The 19,992-nt window shown below is 41.8% G+C and overlaps 1 protein-coding gene across 1 annotated transcript; it reads left to right on the top strand.

Moving 5' to 3' along the window:
* The first annotated feature begins 5,786 nt into the window (after positions 1–5,786).
* LOC124004351 (striatin-interacting protein 1 homolog) lies at positions 5,787–19,991 on the top strand. Its single transcript, XM_046313188.1, is given in 21 exon segments — positions 5,787–5,970; positions 10,418–10,487; positions 10,586–10,660; positions 10,754–10,888; positions 11,031–11,151; positions 11,296–11,364; positions 11,462–11,568; positions 11,656–11,783; positions 11,861–12,043; positions 12,160–12,380; positions 12,523–12,588; positions 12,719–12,782; positions 14,827–14,901; positions 15,010–15,084; positions 15,187–15,284; positions 15,372–15,498; positions 15,697–15,797; positions 15,881–15,947; positions 16,130–16,234; positions 16,348–16,552; positions 16,745–19,991. Coding segments are annotated over 21 exon segments (2,448 nt in total). The 5' UTR covers positions 5,787–5,862; the 3' UTR covers positions 16,993–19,991.
* The last annotated feature ends 1 nt before the right edge of the window (position 19,992 follows it).

The raw sequence follows: 19,992 nt of genomic DNA, 5'->3' as shown, positions 1-19,992 counted from the left end.
TTTTTATAGCTACTGTTTACAGGCCTCCTGGGCCGTATACAGCGTTCCTCACTGAGTTCCCTGAATTCCTATCGGATCTTGTAGTCATGGCAGATGATATTCACATTTTTGGTGACTTTAATATTCACATGGAAAAGTCCACAGACACACTCCAAAAGGCTTTTGGAGCCATCATCGACTCAGTGGGAGCAGCAGGTAGCCTCGTGGTTAGATCGTTGGACTTGTAACCAAAAGGTTGCCAGATCGAATCCCCGAGCTGACATGGTAAAAATCTGTTGTTCTGCCCCTGAACAAAGCAGTTAACCCACTGTTCCTAGGCCATCATTGAAAATAAGAATTTGTTCTTAACTGACTTGCCTAGTTAAATAAAGGTAAAAATAAGAAACTAGCTCCCTGGTATACAGAAAATACCTAAGCCCTGATGCAAGCTTCCAGAGAATTGGAACGGAAATGGTGCTACACCAAACCGGATGTCTTCCGACTAGCTTGGAAAGGCAGGAAGAGCCCTCGCTGCGCCATCATCAATTTTTCCAACTTAATTAAGGAAAATAAGAACAATCCAAAAATGTATTTTTGATACTGTTGCAAAGCTAACTAAAAATCAGCATTCCCCAAGAGAGGATGGCTTTCACTTCAACAGTGATAAATTCATGAACTTCATTGACGAAAAGATCATGATCATTAGAAAGCAAATTACGGACTCCTCTTTAAATCTGCGTATTTCTCCAAAGCTCAGTTGTCCTATGTTGAACATAATAAACATGTACCAAACTCACTAAAAGTGGCAGTAATAAAGCCTCTCTTGAAAAAGCGAAACCTTGACCCAGAATATATAAAAAACTATCGGCCTATATCGAATCTCCCATTCCTCTCAAAGAATGTTGAAAAGCTGTTGCGCAGCAACTCACTGCCTTCCTGAAGACAAACAATGTATACGAAACGCTTCAGTCTTGTTTTAGACCCATCATAGCACTGAGACTGCACTTGTGAAGGTGGTAAATTACATTTTAATGGAGTCAGACCGAGGCTCTGCATCTGTCCTCGTGCTCCTAGACCTTAATGCTGCTTTTGATACCATCGATCACCACATTCTTTTGGAGAGATTGGAAACCCAAATTGGTCTACACGGTCAAGTTATGGCCTGGTTTAGATCTTATCTGACAGAAAGATATCAGTTTGTCTCTGTAGATGGTTTGTCCTCTGACAAATCAACTGTACATTTCGGTGTTCCTCAAGGCTCCAAGGCTCAAGGGTCAGGAGACACTGTGGCCCCATCCGAGGACACCCCCGGACAGGTGACTATTAAAAAATATGACTAGGTCTTTAAGAGTTTATTCGGAAGATAACAGCTCTATAAATATTATTTTGTGGTGCCCCGACTATCTAGTTAATTACATTTACATGATTAGCTCAGAAAGGATTTTATAGAATTGCATGTCATATCACTTAATCCGGCATAGCCAAAGACACGACAGGTCTCATGAGTCTTCTCAAGTACCAGTACCCCCTGTGGACAGGCCCAGTGAACCAAGAGGTCCCAGTGAACCAAGGGACAAACGGTGCCCCCAACATGTTAGGGCCTACATAAAGCTGTCCTAACATCTTACCACTGCTACACCTGGCTATCAGCGGAGCCTTTTCTGGCAGCAAAACAGTTCATTCAGCCTCATTTACTGCTTTCTAAAAAAACATAGCTGATATGGCTGACTTGCTTAAACAAATGTGGTTTCTAATGACAATTCAGATGTACAAACTATGGCATAAAGACACGACAAGCGGATAAGAGGCAATCCAGTAATTTCGATTAAGACATTGAGCGAGCTAGGTCGAACTTTAGTCAATATAACTATTTGTTTAGCACTTTTGAAATGTACAGCGACAGAATTCAGAACATGGGCCGTTCTTACAGTGCTCTCCCTGTACACCAAGTTAGAACCAGATGATAAATAAAGGGTGCATACAAGCAGACAATATTCAATGATTACATTTCTCTAAAACAGGTTATAGGCTACAGAAGAACAGTCAGAACAATAGGCGAAATTACGAGGGGTAAATAGACCAAATTTTTAGGGTGAGGAAAATGGGCTACTAACATGTTACTACACAACATACACTTAATATTACTTTCTTAGCTACAGTATACATTTCTCCCTGGCATATTACATAATGTATGAAGCAGCATACAATACATTTTTGGACTCACATTGTTGTGCAGGAAGGTGGTGCGGCGGTCTTCCAAGTCAACAGTTGTTTTGACCTCAGCACAAATCTTGCTTCATTGACAGCATGGCCAATGTTGAATGTTTATCATTTTAAACTGGGAAAAGAGCCCCTTAAACCCAGATTTGGGAACACACAGCCACTGTCATTGATTCCTTCGAAACCACTTGAGTGTAATGTTTATGTCCAATGGCCGATGAGCACCGATACGTTATCTATAATTTTAGTTTTAGTTTAGTTTATTTTATTTTTACAGGGACAGTGCACATTAATCAACGTTTCAGTAAAAGTGCCGGTTTTAGCCAGCCGGCTAATTTTCAACCGCAGTCCCTGGGCAGGTTATTAAAAACAATTACAATATAAACAATAGCACCATAGAACAAGCAAGACATAGCAACATAGGACAAGCAAGACATAGCATACAGACAGAGCAACATAGAACAAAAAGCAGCAAAACAAAATTCATAAAAGCAACAAAGTGTTTCCACACCTCACAAGCTACAGACAACAGACAACATGGAAAGCGGCAACACACAGCTAGGGACCATGTTCACAAATCTGATTGACCTTTAGCCAGGTCTTCAAGCATTTTCTGAAAGTGTGATATGTGGTGCAGTTATGTGTGTCTGATGGCAGTGTATTCCAGACATGGGAAGCTCTCACAGAGAATGCAGATTTACTAAAGGTGCTTTTCCTTAGGGGAACTATACAGTCACCTCTCATGGCAGACCTTGTGGATCTGCTGCCATATGTCTGGGTTTTCTGTTTAACAAAAATATTGAGTGGAGGGGGAGCCAGGCCATTTAGGATCTTGAATACAAGACATGCGTCGGTGTATTGCACAAGATTTTCCCAACTCAAGAGCTCATGCTTTCTAAGGATGTGACAATGATGATGGCTATTGGGCTTCCTATCAAGCACTTTGAGAGCCTGTTTGTAGACAGACTGAATAGGTTTTAATGTTGTACAGCAAGCTTGGGCCCAACTAGTCAAGCAGTATGTTAAGTGGGGGAGTATCATAGAATTGAAGTACAGTTTTGCTACCTCTGTAGTCAAACAATTTCGTATAAATCGGAAATTAGCTAGGTTGAATTTGGTTATTTGAATTACCTTTTTCACATGCTTTTTAAAAGAGAGGTTGGAATCAAGTATGATGCCAAGGTACTTAAAATCGGATACCACCTGGAGCTTCTCCCCTGACACATAGACATCTGGCTCAGTAGCATCTGTTGCCCTCTTTGTGAAGAACATGCAAACAGTTTTTTTCACATTGAGATGCAAACACGAGTCACTGAGCCACTTTGTAACCTGGACCATTACAGTAGTGAGTTCTTGTGCAGCTTGTTGTTTGCTCTTTGCATGCTCATATATCACTGTATCATCTGAATACATTTGAACTTCAGACCCAGTACAGACAGAAGGCAGATCATTAATGTACAGGCTGAACAGGAGGGGCCCCAGTATTGACCCTTGGGGCACGCCCACATCATAGCTACGAGTGGGCGACAGCTCATTGCTCACTCTGACACACTGAGTTCTGCCTTCAAGGTATGATTTCATCCATCTCAAGGCATCAGGGGAAAAGTTGAACTTGGACAATTTTGTGATGAGAATCTCATGGTTAACAGTATCAAAAGCCTTCCTTAGGTCCAGAAACACAGCCCCAACAGCACCCCCTTTGTCCATCTTGGACTTCACATTTTCCAGAAGAAAGCAGTTGGCCGTTTCTGTGGAGTGTTTCGCTCTGAAGCCAAACTGCATGGAGTGTAATGTGAAGGGGCTGTTGTTGAGGTGGGCAATCAGTTGTTCTGCTACACACTTTTCAACAACCTTTGACACCACAGGTAGTATACTAATGGGCCTGTAGTTACTCACGTCAGCAGGGTCGCCTGATTTAAAGATGGCCGTTATTATGGCCGAATTCCATACCCTTGGAAACACACCGAGACCAATAGATGTGTTGGTGACCTTAGTAATGGGGCCAATGAGTGACTCTTTGTAGTTTTTAAGAAAGGTAGAGTCCATCCCAAACACATCTTTGGCTTTAGAGTTCTTTAGTGAGCTAATCACCTTGTTCACCTTTGACTCAGAAACCTCCCTTATTATGAAGACAGGTTGAGGTTGAATTTCTCTTGATGATGACTGCTAGCTAAGATTTTGAAGGTATGATGTTGACATGATCAGTCCAATCAAAGCTACTGTACATAACGTGATTGGAAGTCATTTTATCTGTAGCCAATGACCTTGAGCCTTCTTGGATGGGCACTTCTATGGCAGCAGCCACCTCCTCTTACACTTGGCAGTGACGTAAAGTCCCCATGAGTGACAGAACACTGGGCCAATCACGGCACAACGCTCTGTATTTTCTGCTGGCTGCCCCACCACCACAGCGCTGAGCTAGTCTGAAACACCTGCATTTTGGAGCTGCCTTACTCAAGAAAACAAAAAAGAGACCATGTTTGTATGTAGGTTTATTAACTCAATTATATATATTATTATTTTTTACATTGTTTGCAAATTGATATGTGGCACGTATTAATGCCAAAATAACATGCAACTAGGCAATATATTATTTTGGGGGGCTAAAAATGTGTCTCTACCTCACCTGCACTGAATGACGGGTCGCAAGAGGTCCGAGTACCGCTGGTTGGGAACCTCTGGGTTCGATGGTGGTGCGATTTATTCTTCTCGTTTTCCCTTTATTGGTGACAAATGTATAATTCACACTCCGACCTGTGAAAGGCAGACACTAAAGAAAGTGTCTAGTCTGCCGGAAAGCCATACGAAGAAGAAGAACTTTGTCAAAGGCAGTATGAAGATACAGTAAATCTGCCCTTCCAATAGCAGTCGCCAATCACGCTTGTTGAAGTTGTAGGCGATGTCATGGCGACGTTGGCTAGCTAAACTTATTATTATTTTAGTTTAGTATTAACAACAGATCAATACAGAAAGTACATGAGGGAACACAAGTATATATAGATGATATACAATGGACAATTGAGCTAGGGGGTACAATATCACATTACACAAGGACCTTAAGGGACATACATACACTTATAACAGCTTTTTTGTTAGTATTTAATTGTCTTAAAATAGAGTTCAATTTATTTTTGTAGGGTAAGAAAATGTTTTTTTGTTTACAAATTTACATTTGTGAATATGAAATTTGGCCAAAAGAATAATGGAATCAATTACATAAAAACGTTTCAGCGTATTCCTATCGTAGGTAAAGAATCCAAGCAGAACATCTCTCCACAATCGTTGGCTAGCTAAACTCGTAGAAACACAATGAAATGCTCAATGCGTAGAAACACAATGAAATGCTCAATGCGTAGAAACACAATGAAATGCTCAAGTGCAGGCCGTCAAATCAAAGCCACTCCTTCGATATAAAGTTGTTTTTGACGAAAATAAAACGTGTGAGTTTGTCACCTCCACGGGGTTGGAGTAATAAAATATTCGACTACTTAGGACATTATCTCGAGTCTAGGTTGTGCCTTTAGACTACTAAAGGAACAACTAAGGAAGAATGTTTCTTTCTCAAACCCCAAACACCAGTCTGGTCTGTTTCCAAAGCGTTCCCCGAAGTCTCGCGATGTTGCGCCTCTGGGTTTCGAAACTGATTTTGTTATTGAATCAGAGATGGACGTTGGTGGTAATAGTGGTGGATTGATTATCAACAAACAGAGGGCTATGTTACCCAACAAAAGTAGGGGTGAATTTGTCCGTAATCAGAGAAAAGACTCGGAGGTAAGGAAGAAAAGTGATGGTTTAATGAAGTACGTTCTGCATCGTGTTTGTGCTGTCAACAATCCTAGCTAGAACTAGCTAAGTTAGCAAATTTACTAGCCGATACCTGCTGCTAGCTAACGTTAATTTAATTATTGAGCCCCCCAGTCCGTTTTTACCCATTACAACTGTTCTGAAGTATAGCGACCTCTCTGTAACAAAAATACGATATTGGAATGGTTATCCCTGAATTTGAAACGGACACTTGTCCAACGTTAACCAGCTAACGTTAGTTTACTTTACCGACTAGTAACTACAGTAGTTAGTTAGGTGGCTAGCTTAATAATGGACTAAATGAGCCTAACGTTACTCCTTTATAATCCAAGGATTTAACACGTTCTATTTAAATTAGAATTCTCTCTGGAAGCCAATACATCAAAATAACCTGTGTGTCGAGTCTCACATAGCTAAATCCCTGCTCTCTACATAATCACATCAAAAATAATTTCACAATTGCAAAATACACACTGTAAAATCAAATGTTATTTGTCACATACACCGAATACAACTAGTGTAGACTTTACCGTGTACATATAAGAACCCTTCCCAACAATGTAGATTTTTAAAATTAAAATGGTAACGCTATGTGCCAGCCACCCACATGAATTTACTCATATTACACTACTAGAACATTGAGTAAACACGAGGAATTAAACAAAATACACACAAAAATTGAGCTATATACAGGGAGTACCAGTACCAGATTAATGTGCAGATGTACGAGGTACAGTGCTTTCGGCAAGTATTGAGGTCAAACGCTCCAGTGAGCAGGCCTTTCTAATCGACCTGGCCTGGGTATCCTGGAAGGATATTGACCTCAACCTGTCAGTAGAGGATGTCTGTTTCTTTAAAAATGCTTTCCTCACCATCTTAAATAAGCATGCCCCGTTTAAAAAAAGAAGCCCTTGGTTCACTCCAGCTTTGACCCTCCTTGACCAGCACAAAAACATCCTGTGGCGTACTGCATTAGCATCGAATGGACCCCGCGATATGCAACTTTTCAGGGAAGTCAGGAGCCAATATACACAGTCAGTTAGGAAAGCAAAGGCTAGCATTTTCAAACAGAAATTTTCATCCTGTAGCACTAATTCCAAAAAGGTTTTGGGACACTAAAGTCTATGGGGAATAAGAGCACCTCCTCCCAGCTGCCCACTTCACTGTGGCTAGAAAACACTGTCACCTCCGATAAATCTGCGATAATTGAGAATTTCAATAAGCATTTTTCTATGGCTGGCCATGCTTTCCACCTGGCTACCCCTACCCCGGGCCAACAGCTCTGCACCCCCCGCAGAAACTTGCTCAAGTCCCCCCTCTTCACCCAAATCCAGATAGCTGATGTTCTGAAAGAGCAACAAAATCTGGACCCCCTACAAATCAGCTGGACTAGACAATCTGGACCCTCTCTTTCTAAAATTATCCGCCAAAATTGTAGCAACTCCTATTACTAGCCTGTTCAACCTCTCTTTCTTATCATCTGAGATCCCTAAATATTGTAAACCTGCCGCGGTCATCCCCCTCTTCAAAGGGGGAGACACTCTAGACCCAAACTGCTACAGACCTATATCCATCCTACCCTGCCTTTCTAAAGTCTTTGAAAGCCAAGTTAACAAACAGATCACCGACCATTTTGAAGCCCACCGTACCTTCTCCACTATGCAATCTGGTTTCGAGCTGGTCATGGGTACACCTCAGCCGCACTCAAGGTCCTAAACGATATCATAACCGCCATGGATAAAAGACAATACTGTGCAGCCGTGTTCATCTGCCTGGCTAAGGCTTTCGACTCGGCATACTCAATAGCATTGGTTTCTCAAATGACTGCCTCGCCTGGTTTACCAACTACTTCTCAGATAGAGTTCAGTGTGTCAAATCGTAGGGCCTGTTGTCCGGATCTTTGGCAGTCTCTATGGGGGTGCCACAGGGTTCAATTCTCGGGATGACTCTTTTCTCTGTATATATATATATATCAATGATGTCGCTCTTGCTGCTGGTGATTTTCTGATCCACCTCTACGCAGACAACACCATTTTATATACATCTGGCCCTTCTTTGGACACTGTGTTAACAAACCTCCAAACGAGCTTCAATGTACAATACTTCTTCCGTGGCCTCCAACTGCTCTTAAATGCTAGTAAAACTAAATGCATGATCTTCAACCGATCGCTGCCCGCCCGCCCGCCAAGCATCACTACTCTGAACGGTTATGACTTAGAATATGTGGACAACTACAAATACCTAGGTGTCTGTTTAGACTGTAAACTCTCCTTCCATACTCACATTAAGCATCTCCAATCCAAAATTAAATCGAAAATCGGCTTCCTATTTCACAATAAAGCCTCCTTCCCTCATGCTGCCAAACATACCCTCGTTAGGCTGATTATCCTACTGATCCTTGACTTTGGCGATGTCATTTACAAAATAACCTCCAACACTCTACTCAGACTGCATCCAACTTGCTATCACAGTGCCATCTGTTTTATCTACAAAGCCCCATATACTACCCACCACTGCGACCTGTATGCTCTCGTTGGCTGGTCCTCGCTACATATTCGTCGCCAAACCCACTGACTCCAGGTCATCTACAAGTCTGATCGGTAAAGCCCCACCTTATCTCAGCTCACTGGTCACCATAGCAACACCCACCCGTAGCACGTGCTCCAACAAGTATATCTCACTGGTCATCCCCAAAGCCAACACCTCCTTTGGCCACCTTTCTTTCCAGTTCTCTGCTGACAATGACTGGAACAAATTGCAAAAATCACTAAAGTTGGAGACTCTGTCAGAGCAGCTTACCGATTGCTTTAGCTGTACACAGCCCATCTGTAAATAGCCCACCAAACTACCTCATCCCCATATTGTTTTTTTGTTTGTTGCTCTTTTGCACCCCAGTATCTCTACTTGCACATCATCATCTGCACATCTATCACTCCAGTGTTAATGCTAAATTGTAATTATTTTGCCACTATGCCCTATTTATTGTGGTACCTCCCTAATCTTAATACATTTGCACACACTGTATATAGATTTTTCTATTGTGTTATTGGCTGTACGTTTGTTTATCCCATGTGTAACTGTGTTGTTTATTGTCGCACTGCTTTGCTTTATCTTGGCCAGGTCACAGTTGTAAATGAGAACTTGTTTCCAACTGGCCTACCTGGTTAAATAAAGTTGAAATAAAAATCACGTTACATTACAGCCTTATTCTAAAATGGATTACGTTTATTATTTTCCTCTTCAAATTACACACAATACCCCATAATGACAAAGCTAAAACAGGTTTTTAGAAGTGTTTGCACATTTATTAAAAATAAAAAAACAAATACCATATTTCCTTAAGTATTCAGACCCTTTGCTATGAATCTTGAAATTGAGCTCAGGTGCATCCTGTTTCCATTGATCACCCTTGAGATGTTTCTACAACTTGATTGTCCACTTGTGGTAAATTCAATTGATTGGACATGATTTGGAAAGGCGCACACCAGTCTATTCCCATGGTTGGCAGTGCATGTCAGAGCAAAAACCAATCCATGAGGTCAAAGGAATTGTCCATAGAGCTCTGAGACAGGATTGTGTCGAGGCACAGATCTGTAGAAAGGTACCAAAATGTTTTTGCCACCTTGAAGGTCCCCAAAAACTCTGTGGCCTCCATCATTCTTAAATGGAACAGGTTTGGGACCACCAACAGTCTTCTTAGTGCTGGCCGCCCGGCCGAACTGAGCAATCGGGGGAGAAGGGCCTTTGTCAGGGAGGTGCCCAAGAACCTGATGATCACTCTGACAGAGCTCCAGGGTTTCTCTGTTTAGATGAGAGAACCTCCCAGAAGAACAACCACCTCTGCAGCACTCCATGAATCAGGCCTTTATATGGCAGTGGCCAGACGGAAGGAAGCCACTCCTCAGTAAAAGGCAGTTGATAGCCCGCTTGGAGTTTGCCAAAAGGCAACGAAAGGACTCTCAGACCATGAGAAACAAGATTTTTGGTCTGATGAAGCTAAGATTGAACCCTTTGGCCTGAATGCCAAGTGTCACTTCTGGAGGAAACCTGGAACCATCCCTACGGTGAAGCATGGTGGTGGCAGCGTCAAGCTGTGGAGATGTTTTTCAGTGGCAGGGACTGGGAGACTATTTAGGCTCGAGGGAAAGATGAACGGCGCAGTCCAAGGGATCTGCTAAGAAGAATGTGAGAAACTCCCCAAATACAGGTGTGTTATACTCACTGCCAAATTTGCATCAACAAAGTACTGAGCCACGGGTCTGAATACTTTTTTATATTTAATACATTTGCTAAAATTTCTAATAACCTGTTTTTGCTTTGTCATTATGTGGTATTGTGTGCAGATTGAGGAGAAAAAAATGAACAATTTAATCCTTTCAGAATGCACTGTATTTGTGTCTGTGCTCCAACACAGGGCTTCTCTGAGTCTCCAGACCTTGAGTTTGAGTATGCAGATACAGACAAGTGGTCTGCTGAACTGTCAGGTGAGATTACTGGACACTCCTTATTGCTTTAAATACTGACCTCTGTGACAGGTTCTCTTGTGAATTTGGTACCAGCTATGCCTACATCTCTTCTCCAGAGCTATACAGTTACACTGAAGGACCAGAATTTCTTCTCAACAGAAAATGCTTCGAGGAGGAATTCCGAACTCATGGTATGCACCTTTTCGACTTGAATGCATTGTCTTCCTCAAATGTGGTTATACAGTACCTCTTACTGAGAGTGTTTTGCTCCTGCCCTGTCTCAGTGTCTGACAAGAAATGGACCGAGCTGGATGTGGCTCAACACAGAGCTCACGCCATGCGTCTACTTGACGGCCTGGAGGTGATCACCAGGGAGAAGAGGCTGAAGGTGTCTAGGGCAATCCTCTACATGGTTCAGGGTAAGTTCACAGCAGGTTTAGTAGCCTGCTGTGACTAAAGAAGCCTGGGAAGAGACAGCTGTTTCCGTATGTTTTTATAGTGATGCAGTAAGCAAACATTGTTTCAGCACTAAAGTCATGTTTCCCACCTGTGGCTCTACAGGGACATTTGCGGAGTGCAGCTCTGAGGCAGAAGTGCAGCACTGGATGAGGTATAACATCTTCCTGCTGCTGGATGTTGGCACCTTCACGGCCCTTGTGGAGCTGCTCAACATGGAGGTTGAGTAAGTTGGAACTACAAATCAGTGAGATGTCATTGTTTTTGGGAGGAGTTTCTTTGCTACACAAAATGTGTTCAAAATCAGGTTGCTGATTCTTTCTTGCCTCTTTTCAACCCCTCTCTCTCTCTTTCTCTCTCTCTCACACAGTAACAGTGCTGCCTGTAGCAGTGCAGTCAGAAAGCCAGCAATCTCCTTGGCTGACAGCACAGACCTCAGGTAAGATTAGACACTGACTTTCCTGCAGCTCTATATAGTTAAACACCAGTGTATGGGAGTCCCCCTCTGATGCCGCTGTGTTTTTCTGGTTCCCCAGGGTGCTGCTCAACATCATGTATCTGATGGTGGTGACCATCCAGCAGGAGGACCCAGCCGACTCACCTGAGTGGAGGGCCACCAGGGAGACCTTTAAAACAGAGCTGGGTAGGAGTGTGTGTTTCTATTAGATAGAAGGGTTTTGTCAAGGAGTAGTTTATAACTAGTCTTTTCTATTTCCCCTCTCTCTCCCAGGCTCTCCTCTGTACAACAACGAGCCCATCTCTGTCATGCTCTTTGGCATGGTGACGAAGTTCTGCAGTGGTCACGCCCCCCACTTCCCCATGAAGAAGGTTCTGATGCTGCTGTGGAAGAGCATACTGGTGAGAGAGATTTTATCATATTTTGTGGATTTTGGCTTGCATATCCAATTTACAACATGTCCTCTCCTCTGCCCCAGTTCACCCTCGGGGGGTTTGAGCAGCTCCAGAACATTAAGGTGCGTAAGCGGGAGGACCTTCGCCTGCCCCCCCTCCCAGAGGACAGCATACGGGTCATCAGGAGCATGAGGGCAGCCTCGCCCCCCGCATCTGCCTCTGACCTCATCGAACAGCAGCAGAAAAGGGCACGCCGTGAACACAAGGTAACCTCTACCACGTCTCAATGCGGCACACAAAAGTTACGCCTCCCCCTGTTTAACACCTGCTCAATGTACTATTGTGTAAGGCTTATTTGAAAAATACTCCTCCTCTCTTACAGTCCCTAATAAAACAGGACAACCTGGACGCCTTCAATGAGAAGGACCCCTACAAGTCAGATGAACCTCGTGAAGATGAGGACGACAACGATGACAATGACAACTCCATGGAGGCGGAGCCTTTTCCCATGGAACGGGATGAGGTCATGCCCCCACCCATCCTACACCCCACCTCAGAGAGGGTGAACTTTCCCAAGGGCCTGCCTTGGGCCCCCAAAGTCAGGTACAGTCTGGGGCTGAGTGAGACATCAGGGAGACATTTGCTGAAGATTAGTGCTGTTTCTATATATGTGCTTTGTTATTTTATGTGTCTTGTATAGTGTTCCTAAAGTTTGACTAGAGTTTTTTGTTTAATGTTTTTACAGGGAAAAGGACATAGAACATTTCCTGGAATCAAGTAGAAGCAAATTTATCGGCTATACGCTTGGAAAGTAAGTTCAGTTGGTGTCTTTTTTTCATTAATAGAGGTTAAATCTTCTAGAGATTTAATCCATTTTAATGTTGTTTCTTTTCGAGATCCTTGACCTAGATTTCATGGTTATTTCTGTATTTGTATTGCAGTGACACAGATACAGTTGTCGGCCTACCCAGACCCATCCATGAAAGCATCAGAACCTTGAAGCAGGTTATATTATACAGTACTCAACAAGTCTCAAACATTGTGAAACATGGATACATTTTCTAGATATTGCATAATATTGCTGTATTATGCCTGAAAGAGAGCCATTCTCCAGTTGGGCTGGTCTCTGACGCACTATCACCTTTCCCAGTCAGATGGATAAGCAGTGGTGAAAGTACTCTATGTAAGATGGCCGACTATTACTAATGTGATAATTAGATTGGAAAGTCATAATTTAGGCTAATAATACAACTCAATCATTGTTTGCAAAAAATACTGTTCAATGCAGCACATTGAGGCTATAGGCCTCTTGTTGGCCTTTTATAAACACATTTCATGCAATTCTACAATACTTTATATGAATGGAGACATTAGCAGAATTGTTCTTTAATACTTCAAAAATTACACAGTATCCTACTCTGCTGACACTGACAAACAGATCAATGAAAATGTTGTTTCATCCATATAATTGGCCAATGATAAGGGGAGACACACAATATGACGTCCATCTAACCTGGAGGAGGAAATTATTGTCCAAAAACAAACAAAAGTGGCACTGACCCAATGATAAAGCCAGTGAATATGCACACTCACTGGGGATATGGCCGATGTTCTCAGCTAGTCCCAATAAGATACGAGGCTACTTACTAGTCGCTCAATTAAGTTGAGAATTTTTAAACTAAAAGACAGATTAAAGTCTTTTATTGTCATCTCTTTACAGCGATAGCTATTTGCTTCCCAAACTGTTTTTCTGCAATTGTATTTTTTAATGTTGCGATATGCTTGGCTCAATCTCTCTGCTTTTCACTGACAGTCACAACTCAACAGTCATCTCTATTTGATACTTGCCTTCCGCGTTGCCCAAATTGCAGGCCTTCCGACTGTAGGCTATGTGATTTAAAATAATCCACACTCCATCACACGTGTCCACTTGGACAGAGACTGAGGAAGCTGAAGGGCTGTCTGGTGTCCTGCCATCTAGCAACCTGACCCTAGTAACCGATCAGTGGCCTGGTCACAGATGTCACTGAGATTTTGAGGGGCAGGTTTATTAACACTAGAACCACTGGGTCTCAAGGGGCCCTCCTTCAAGCTACTAATAACGTTATAACAGTGTAATTAATACATTCTATTTATGCTATTATAAAAATAATGATTTGGTTGTGTTTATGAATGTCTTATGTAACATTTGAAAACTTTTTAAAATGTATTTTATTTTTTATAAACACGACTATAGTATTTTCATTAGTTTATCTCAGTGGTGGGGAGTTGGATGGTACAGTAACTGAAAAAGGTTGGGAAACGATATAGTTGTATAAAAAAAATTTTTTTTTCAAGACTCCAATCTGTGTTTTTTTTTTTTAGTTATCAAAATTATCAACTTAATTGTGAATTTTACCAGTAGGCCTATGGTCTCGTGATTCTTCTAAAGTATCCCTCGTGGTCTTAGTACCCCTGTTTGGGACCACTGGTTTATCTTACTGTAGGCTGACTGTAAAAACACACATTCAAGTGTTCATTTTATTTGTGAATTGCGTTTGTTACAACTATGAAATAGAACGCATATATGTGTTTAAAAAGCGCTAACAGCTTCTTTTTATAACAACAAAATAAGAAAAGTATCCTACCCCAACCATCAAGGTGCACGGTCTAATGGAAAGCATCAGTAGCCTAAACATCATTATAAGTGCTAAGTGTGCTTGATAAATAGTGAAAATCATCACAAAGGCAATAATGGGGAGAGAACCATTAAAAAAGGACATGCACTAAAACTGGTTATAAGTCCAGTTCTGTTTGTGAATTAAGATTTAAACAACTGTGTTATAGATTTATTTTAGGAAAATTCAAGGACGGATGGGGCATGACTTAAAAAATGTCAGAAATAAAATAATGAAAGTCATGAGCAGTCTAAATGACCGCTATAGCAATTCTATAGTGTTAACCCCCAGTCTCTCTGGCAGCATCGGGGGATGGGTGGAGTGAGCTGTGATAAGAGCACCACTGGCAGTGGGAATTCTTTACAATGACAGTTGTTTCTATTTCCTTGCAGCATAAGTACATCTCTATAGCTGAGATTCAAATTGCCAAGGAGGATGAGTTTCAGAAAACTCCACTGTCGGGGTGAGTGCCATTGCACATCACTGAAATGTATGTTGGAATATCACTGTCCTAGAGAAAGGGCAATGTGTTTAATTTAAAAAACATTTTTTGCATGTTTTGTGTTTGTTTATAGGGGGAAGAGGATGTGGAGATGTGCTCCACTGAGCTGCTATACCAGGGCATTCTTCCCAGCTTGCCTCAGTACATGGTGAGTGTTCTGCTCCTCTTGTATACTGAATCTAGGTTTCCAGTGCATTTCTATGACCTCTAACCATTGGCAGAATTGACCTGTGACTCTTCTCCCTCTCAGATTGCCCTGCTGAAGATCCTGCTAGCTGCTGCCCCCACCTCCAAGGCCAAGACAGACTCCATCAACATCCTGGCAGATGTGCTGCCTGAAGAGATGCCGTGAGTCAATTGTTTGATTTGAAAGGGGGCTGTATTCTGTTGAGTTCCAACTGAAAGGGTTTTATTATTTGAATACTGTATCTGCAGGACCACGGTGCTCCAGAGCATGAAGCTTGGTGTGGATGTTAACCGCCACAAGGAGATCATTGTTAAGGCCATCTCTGCCATCCTGCTGCTGCTTCTCAAACACTTCAAACTCAATCACGTCTACCAGGTACTGGCAACCGACACTCAACCACTACTACCACAGACAGGCACTCTCAAAACCCTGAATTAGCCTCATCTACCAAGTATTGATAACCATTTAATAGGAGTGGTTTAGCAGACGCTCTTATCCATTTCTCACAAGCACCATACACTTGAGTGGCCTTCCCTTACCCTTCTGTTTCTTTTTATTTATTTAATTTGACAGTTTGAGTACATGGCTCAGCATCTGGTGTTTGCCAACTGTATTCCTCTCATTCTCAAGTTCTTCAACCAGAACATAATTTCTTACATCACAGCCAAGAACAGGTACGTTGGGGAATTTGAGCCGTTCCAAGACTCTGATTATCTGAGACCCTTTTGGTAATCACCTCTCATTCTCTTTCCTGCAGTATTTCTGTGCTGGACTTCCCTTACTGTGTGGTACATGAGCTCCCTGAACTTACTGCAGAGAGTTTGGTAAGTTTCACACTACATCCCTCACATAAATAAAATACTGATTGTAATATCTGAACTCAAATGCCCGGGCAATGTTTTTGTAGAAGGGGGACTCACCATTGTACCTAATGGAAATGTTACATTAGTCAAAGGTTGGAGGTGAGGTGTTGTTACCCAATGGTTGGTTTGTCTGTGTTCTACAGGAGGCTGGCGACAACAACCAGTTCTGCTGGAGGAACCTTTTCTCCTGTATTAACCTGTTGAGGATCCTCAACAAGCTGACCAAGTGGAAGCACTCCAGAACCATGGTGAGGGCTAGACCCACCCAACCAAAACAATACAGTTACTCTTATGCACTAGGACAGACTTCAATCTGGGATTATTTTAGATCATAATTGCATACCTTGCTCTTCTCTGTCAGATGCTGGTGGTGTTCAAATCGGCTCCCATATTGAAGAGGGCGTTGAAGGTTAAACAGGCCATGATGCAGCTGTACGTCCTCAAGCTGCTCAAAGTGCAAACCAAGTACCTGGGCCGCCAGTGGAGGAAGAGCAACATGAAGACCATGTCTGCCATATACCAGAAGGTCCGCCATCGCCTCAATGACGACTGGGCCTACGGTAACGGTGAGTCACTGTCAACACCAAAATCAACCCAAAGTGTCCATTGTGTTTTTCAGTCAGTGATTGATTGATAGCCTCATATTTCCCCACAGTGACTGTGAACTGTTAAGTGTAAGCACCCTATGTAGCTTGGGGTATGTCAAGTTTTAAGGAGAACCCCAAGTAATGAGCTTCTATGTTTTTCTTTGATGGCAGACCTGGATGCGCGGCCCTGGGACTTCCAGGCAGAGGAGTGTGCTCTGCGCGCCAACATTGAGCGCTTCAACAGCCGCCGCTACGACAACAACCAGAGGAACCCTGACTTCCTGCCCGTGGACAACTGCCTGCAGAGCGTTCTTGGACAGCGCGTCGACCTGCCGGAGGATTTCCAGATGAACTATGACCTCTGGCTGGAGCGAGAAGTCTTCTCCAAGCCCATATCCTGGGAGGAGCTTCTGCAATGATAACAGGGCTGGGTGGTGGGAGGTGGTGCTATAGGAAGGTTTTATGAACACACCTCCCCAAGGTGGCAACACTAGTCTACATCTCCACATCGTTTAGTGCTGAAAAAGCATACACGTTACAGTATTCATAGAGCACTACATTTGTTTCTGAAAATTACGCAGACAAGAGTCCCCATAACAAACATGATCCTTGTTGTCACCTCATGCAGAGAAAATAACAGTCAGTAAGGGATATTCAAGAGTTAGAGGGTCAACAGCTAAGTCACCTAAACGTGGACCTTGCGCATTAGCATTACCCCTTCAGTTGGATCAATCATTTATAATATCTGAATCCAGGCACTAGATAACTTGTAAAAAAAAAAAATGCAAATAGGGGGTGCTTATATTTGTCCTGTTTCACACATGTACAAGTGTGTAACCTGTACAAGCGTGTGGTGAAATGGAAATGTGTTTTTTTTTTGCATATCCCATTTGGAGAGTGGTGTCACGCACGGCCAAGGTGAACCAGGTCTTGATTTACCCCATGTAGAGCCTTTTCTCATTTTCAACTGGACCTTTACAGAGTGATATAGGTTTTATCAGCCTTGTCCAACCTCCATGGTTGGGGATGTAAACCCTTTGTAATTCTGTTACTTACACACAACTCCACACATCCAACCTGCCATGGTGCCACTCTCCTGGCTGTTCGAGCAGTACTCTGCCCTTCAAGCACTATAGTACACTATTATAACCCTTAGGAAGTACAAAATAAAGTGTTTGTGTGTGTGGAAGAGAGATTGTGAGGGAAGGGTTGCTTGAGTGTGTGTATGTCTTATGGTTACTGATATAACCCCCTGTTGACCAGGCTTTTGATGTTCCATTAGTACTCTTCTCACTGAGTGACCGTTGGCTTGTATGACTCACACCTCTATCAACCATGGTGGAGACAATTTAGATTGGTATTAAGACATTTTAATGGAATTTACAGCCTAATGTTTTAACCTAAAGCAACAGGAACACATGCTGGCCACTACACAACCTTATTGGCTGAGAACTTGGGAAACAACTTAATTATGTGTGTGCACAGTATGTTTGAGAGAGTGAGGCAAGAAAGTGGTTCTCACTCACTCTTCACTAGCTAATGTTTGTTTTTTTACTCAAGGGAACAATTATGCCCACCTGCTAACTCCTCATTTCTAAGATAATTGTATAGTTGCGTTGTGCTTATACTAATTTACCACCGCTATTGCTTTTTTGTGTTAGGTTTTATTTATTTGCACCAAAGACGAAACAGTACAGATGAAACAAAGAATGGTAGAAACTGTGTGCAGGAGAGGTTAGAAGCCCAAAAGGGCTTTTATGAAAGATAAGTACATAAAATAAAGTATGTTCCATCAGTTAAACAAAGCATATTAATTATAATTGAACATGATATACTCATTATACAAGACTATGTGTGTGTGCATCTGTGTGAGAGTTAGACATGGAGTGGATTATTGGGTAGTTTGGTTCATCAGGCGGACCCCCAGTCTTCGCTTGAACGTATTGATGGATGATGAGGTTTGGCAATGTGAACATAAGAATTCCAGAGTATGGTACCTCTGTATCTGATAGAGAATTCTCTATGTGAGGAAGTGGGGAGGGTGAAGGTTATCGCAGTGTCTTGCGTTATGTAGATGGATTTCAGAATTTCCTGGGAGAATCCGTTAACGGGTTTAGGTAAACTGTCTGGGAGGTATGAAAGTGCATAATTGGCGTACCTTAATGTTGTAAATAGACAAGATATTGAGTTTCTTAAACAAAGGTGCAGATAGAGAAAGGTAATTAGAGGAGGTGGCTAGACTTGCAAATGTATTTTATATGATGAGTAATTTCTGTACGTACGAGGCATATGTATCGGCCCAGAAGTTTTTACCGTAATGAGATATGGGTCAATTAAGCTATAGTATAGAGTTAGGAAGCAAGCCTGATGAACCAAACCATGTTCTTTTTTCAACATTCTCTTATACACCAATTTTTCTACGATTTCTGAAAAACATAGTAGTACAGATATTGGGTGATGAATTGTAAAAGATCTTGGATCCCCAGATTTTATAGAGGGGGGGATAACTTTGGCAATTACATTTTTTTAGGAACAATACCAGTTTGCATTGATTTGGTGAAGATCTACCTTAGAGGCTCAGTAATCAAGGAAGACACTGATTTCACCAGAGAGGCACCAATCTCATGACCTGCTGCTGATATCTTTGTTACCAATTACCTCCATTACAGCAGAAGGATCCAACTGGAGCATAGAAGGGAAATGCCACTTCATGTAATCTAAGTGGTTTTCTAAATTGTATTTGACAGAGAGGAACCCACATTCACAAAAACATATTCAATTCACATGAAATAACATCAGAATCACTCTAGGTATTATTTCCAACAATAAATTGAGATGGAATAGTTCTAGATGCCATTTTCTTATTCAATAGTTGATTGATTTTCCAAGTTGACTATTTTATTTAATAATTCTTGAAATGTGTTGGTAAAATATATTTTGGGGGATATCTGAAGTAGGTTAGTAAATTTGTTCTTGTACTTTTTGTAATTTGCAGAATTTAGGGGAGAGTGATTTGTGAGAAACTTTTTTATACAACTTCTTTTTAACTGAGGATGTTTTGAGACCGGTTGTAAAACCAAGGTTTCCAGAACCCTTCTGCTGCTCTCTTACGTGGTTTAACTAAGGTAGTGAATTACAGAATTAAAAGATGTGAGAAAAGTCTGGCAAGCAGACTCCACATTGGCCTGATTTATTATAATGGTTATTGAAGAGAGAATCTAAAATGGATAAATGTAATTATGACATCGTATGATGTTAGGATGTTGGAAAAACCCTTATTTATCATGTCAATATGTTTAGCATTGTATGACTTTATACATACTGTATATATTACTCTTTTTTTGCTTTATTTATACACAGTGATAACAGAATAAGACTAAGCTTTTTGTCAATAAACCTTGATTTACTTGCTCTTTCAG

Source organism: Oncorhynchus gorbuscha, linkage group LG18 (assembly GCF_021184085.1).
Source record: "Oncorhynchus gorbuscha isolate QuinsamMale2020 ecotype Even-year linkage group LG18, OgorEven_v1.0, whole genome shotgun sequence".
In the NCBI taxonomy this organism is placed as follows: Eukaryota; Metazoa; Chordata; class Actinopteri; order Salmoniformes; family Salmonidae; genus Oncorhynchus; species Oncorhynchus gorbuscha.
Note: the sequence above shows the minus strand (reverse complement) of the source record. Positions and strands in the feature narration are given on the sequence as shown.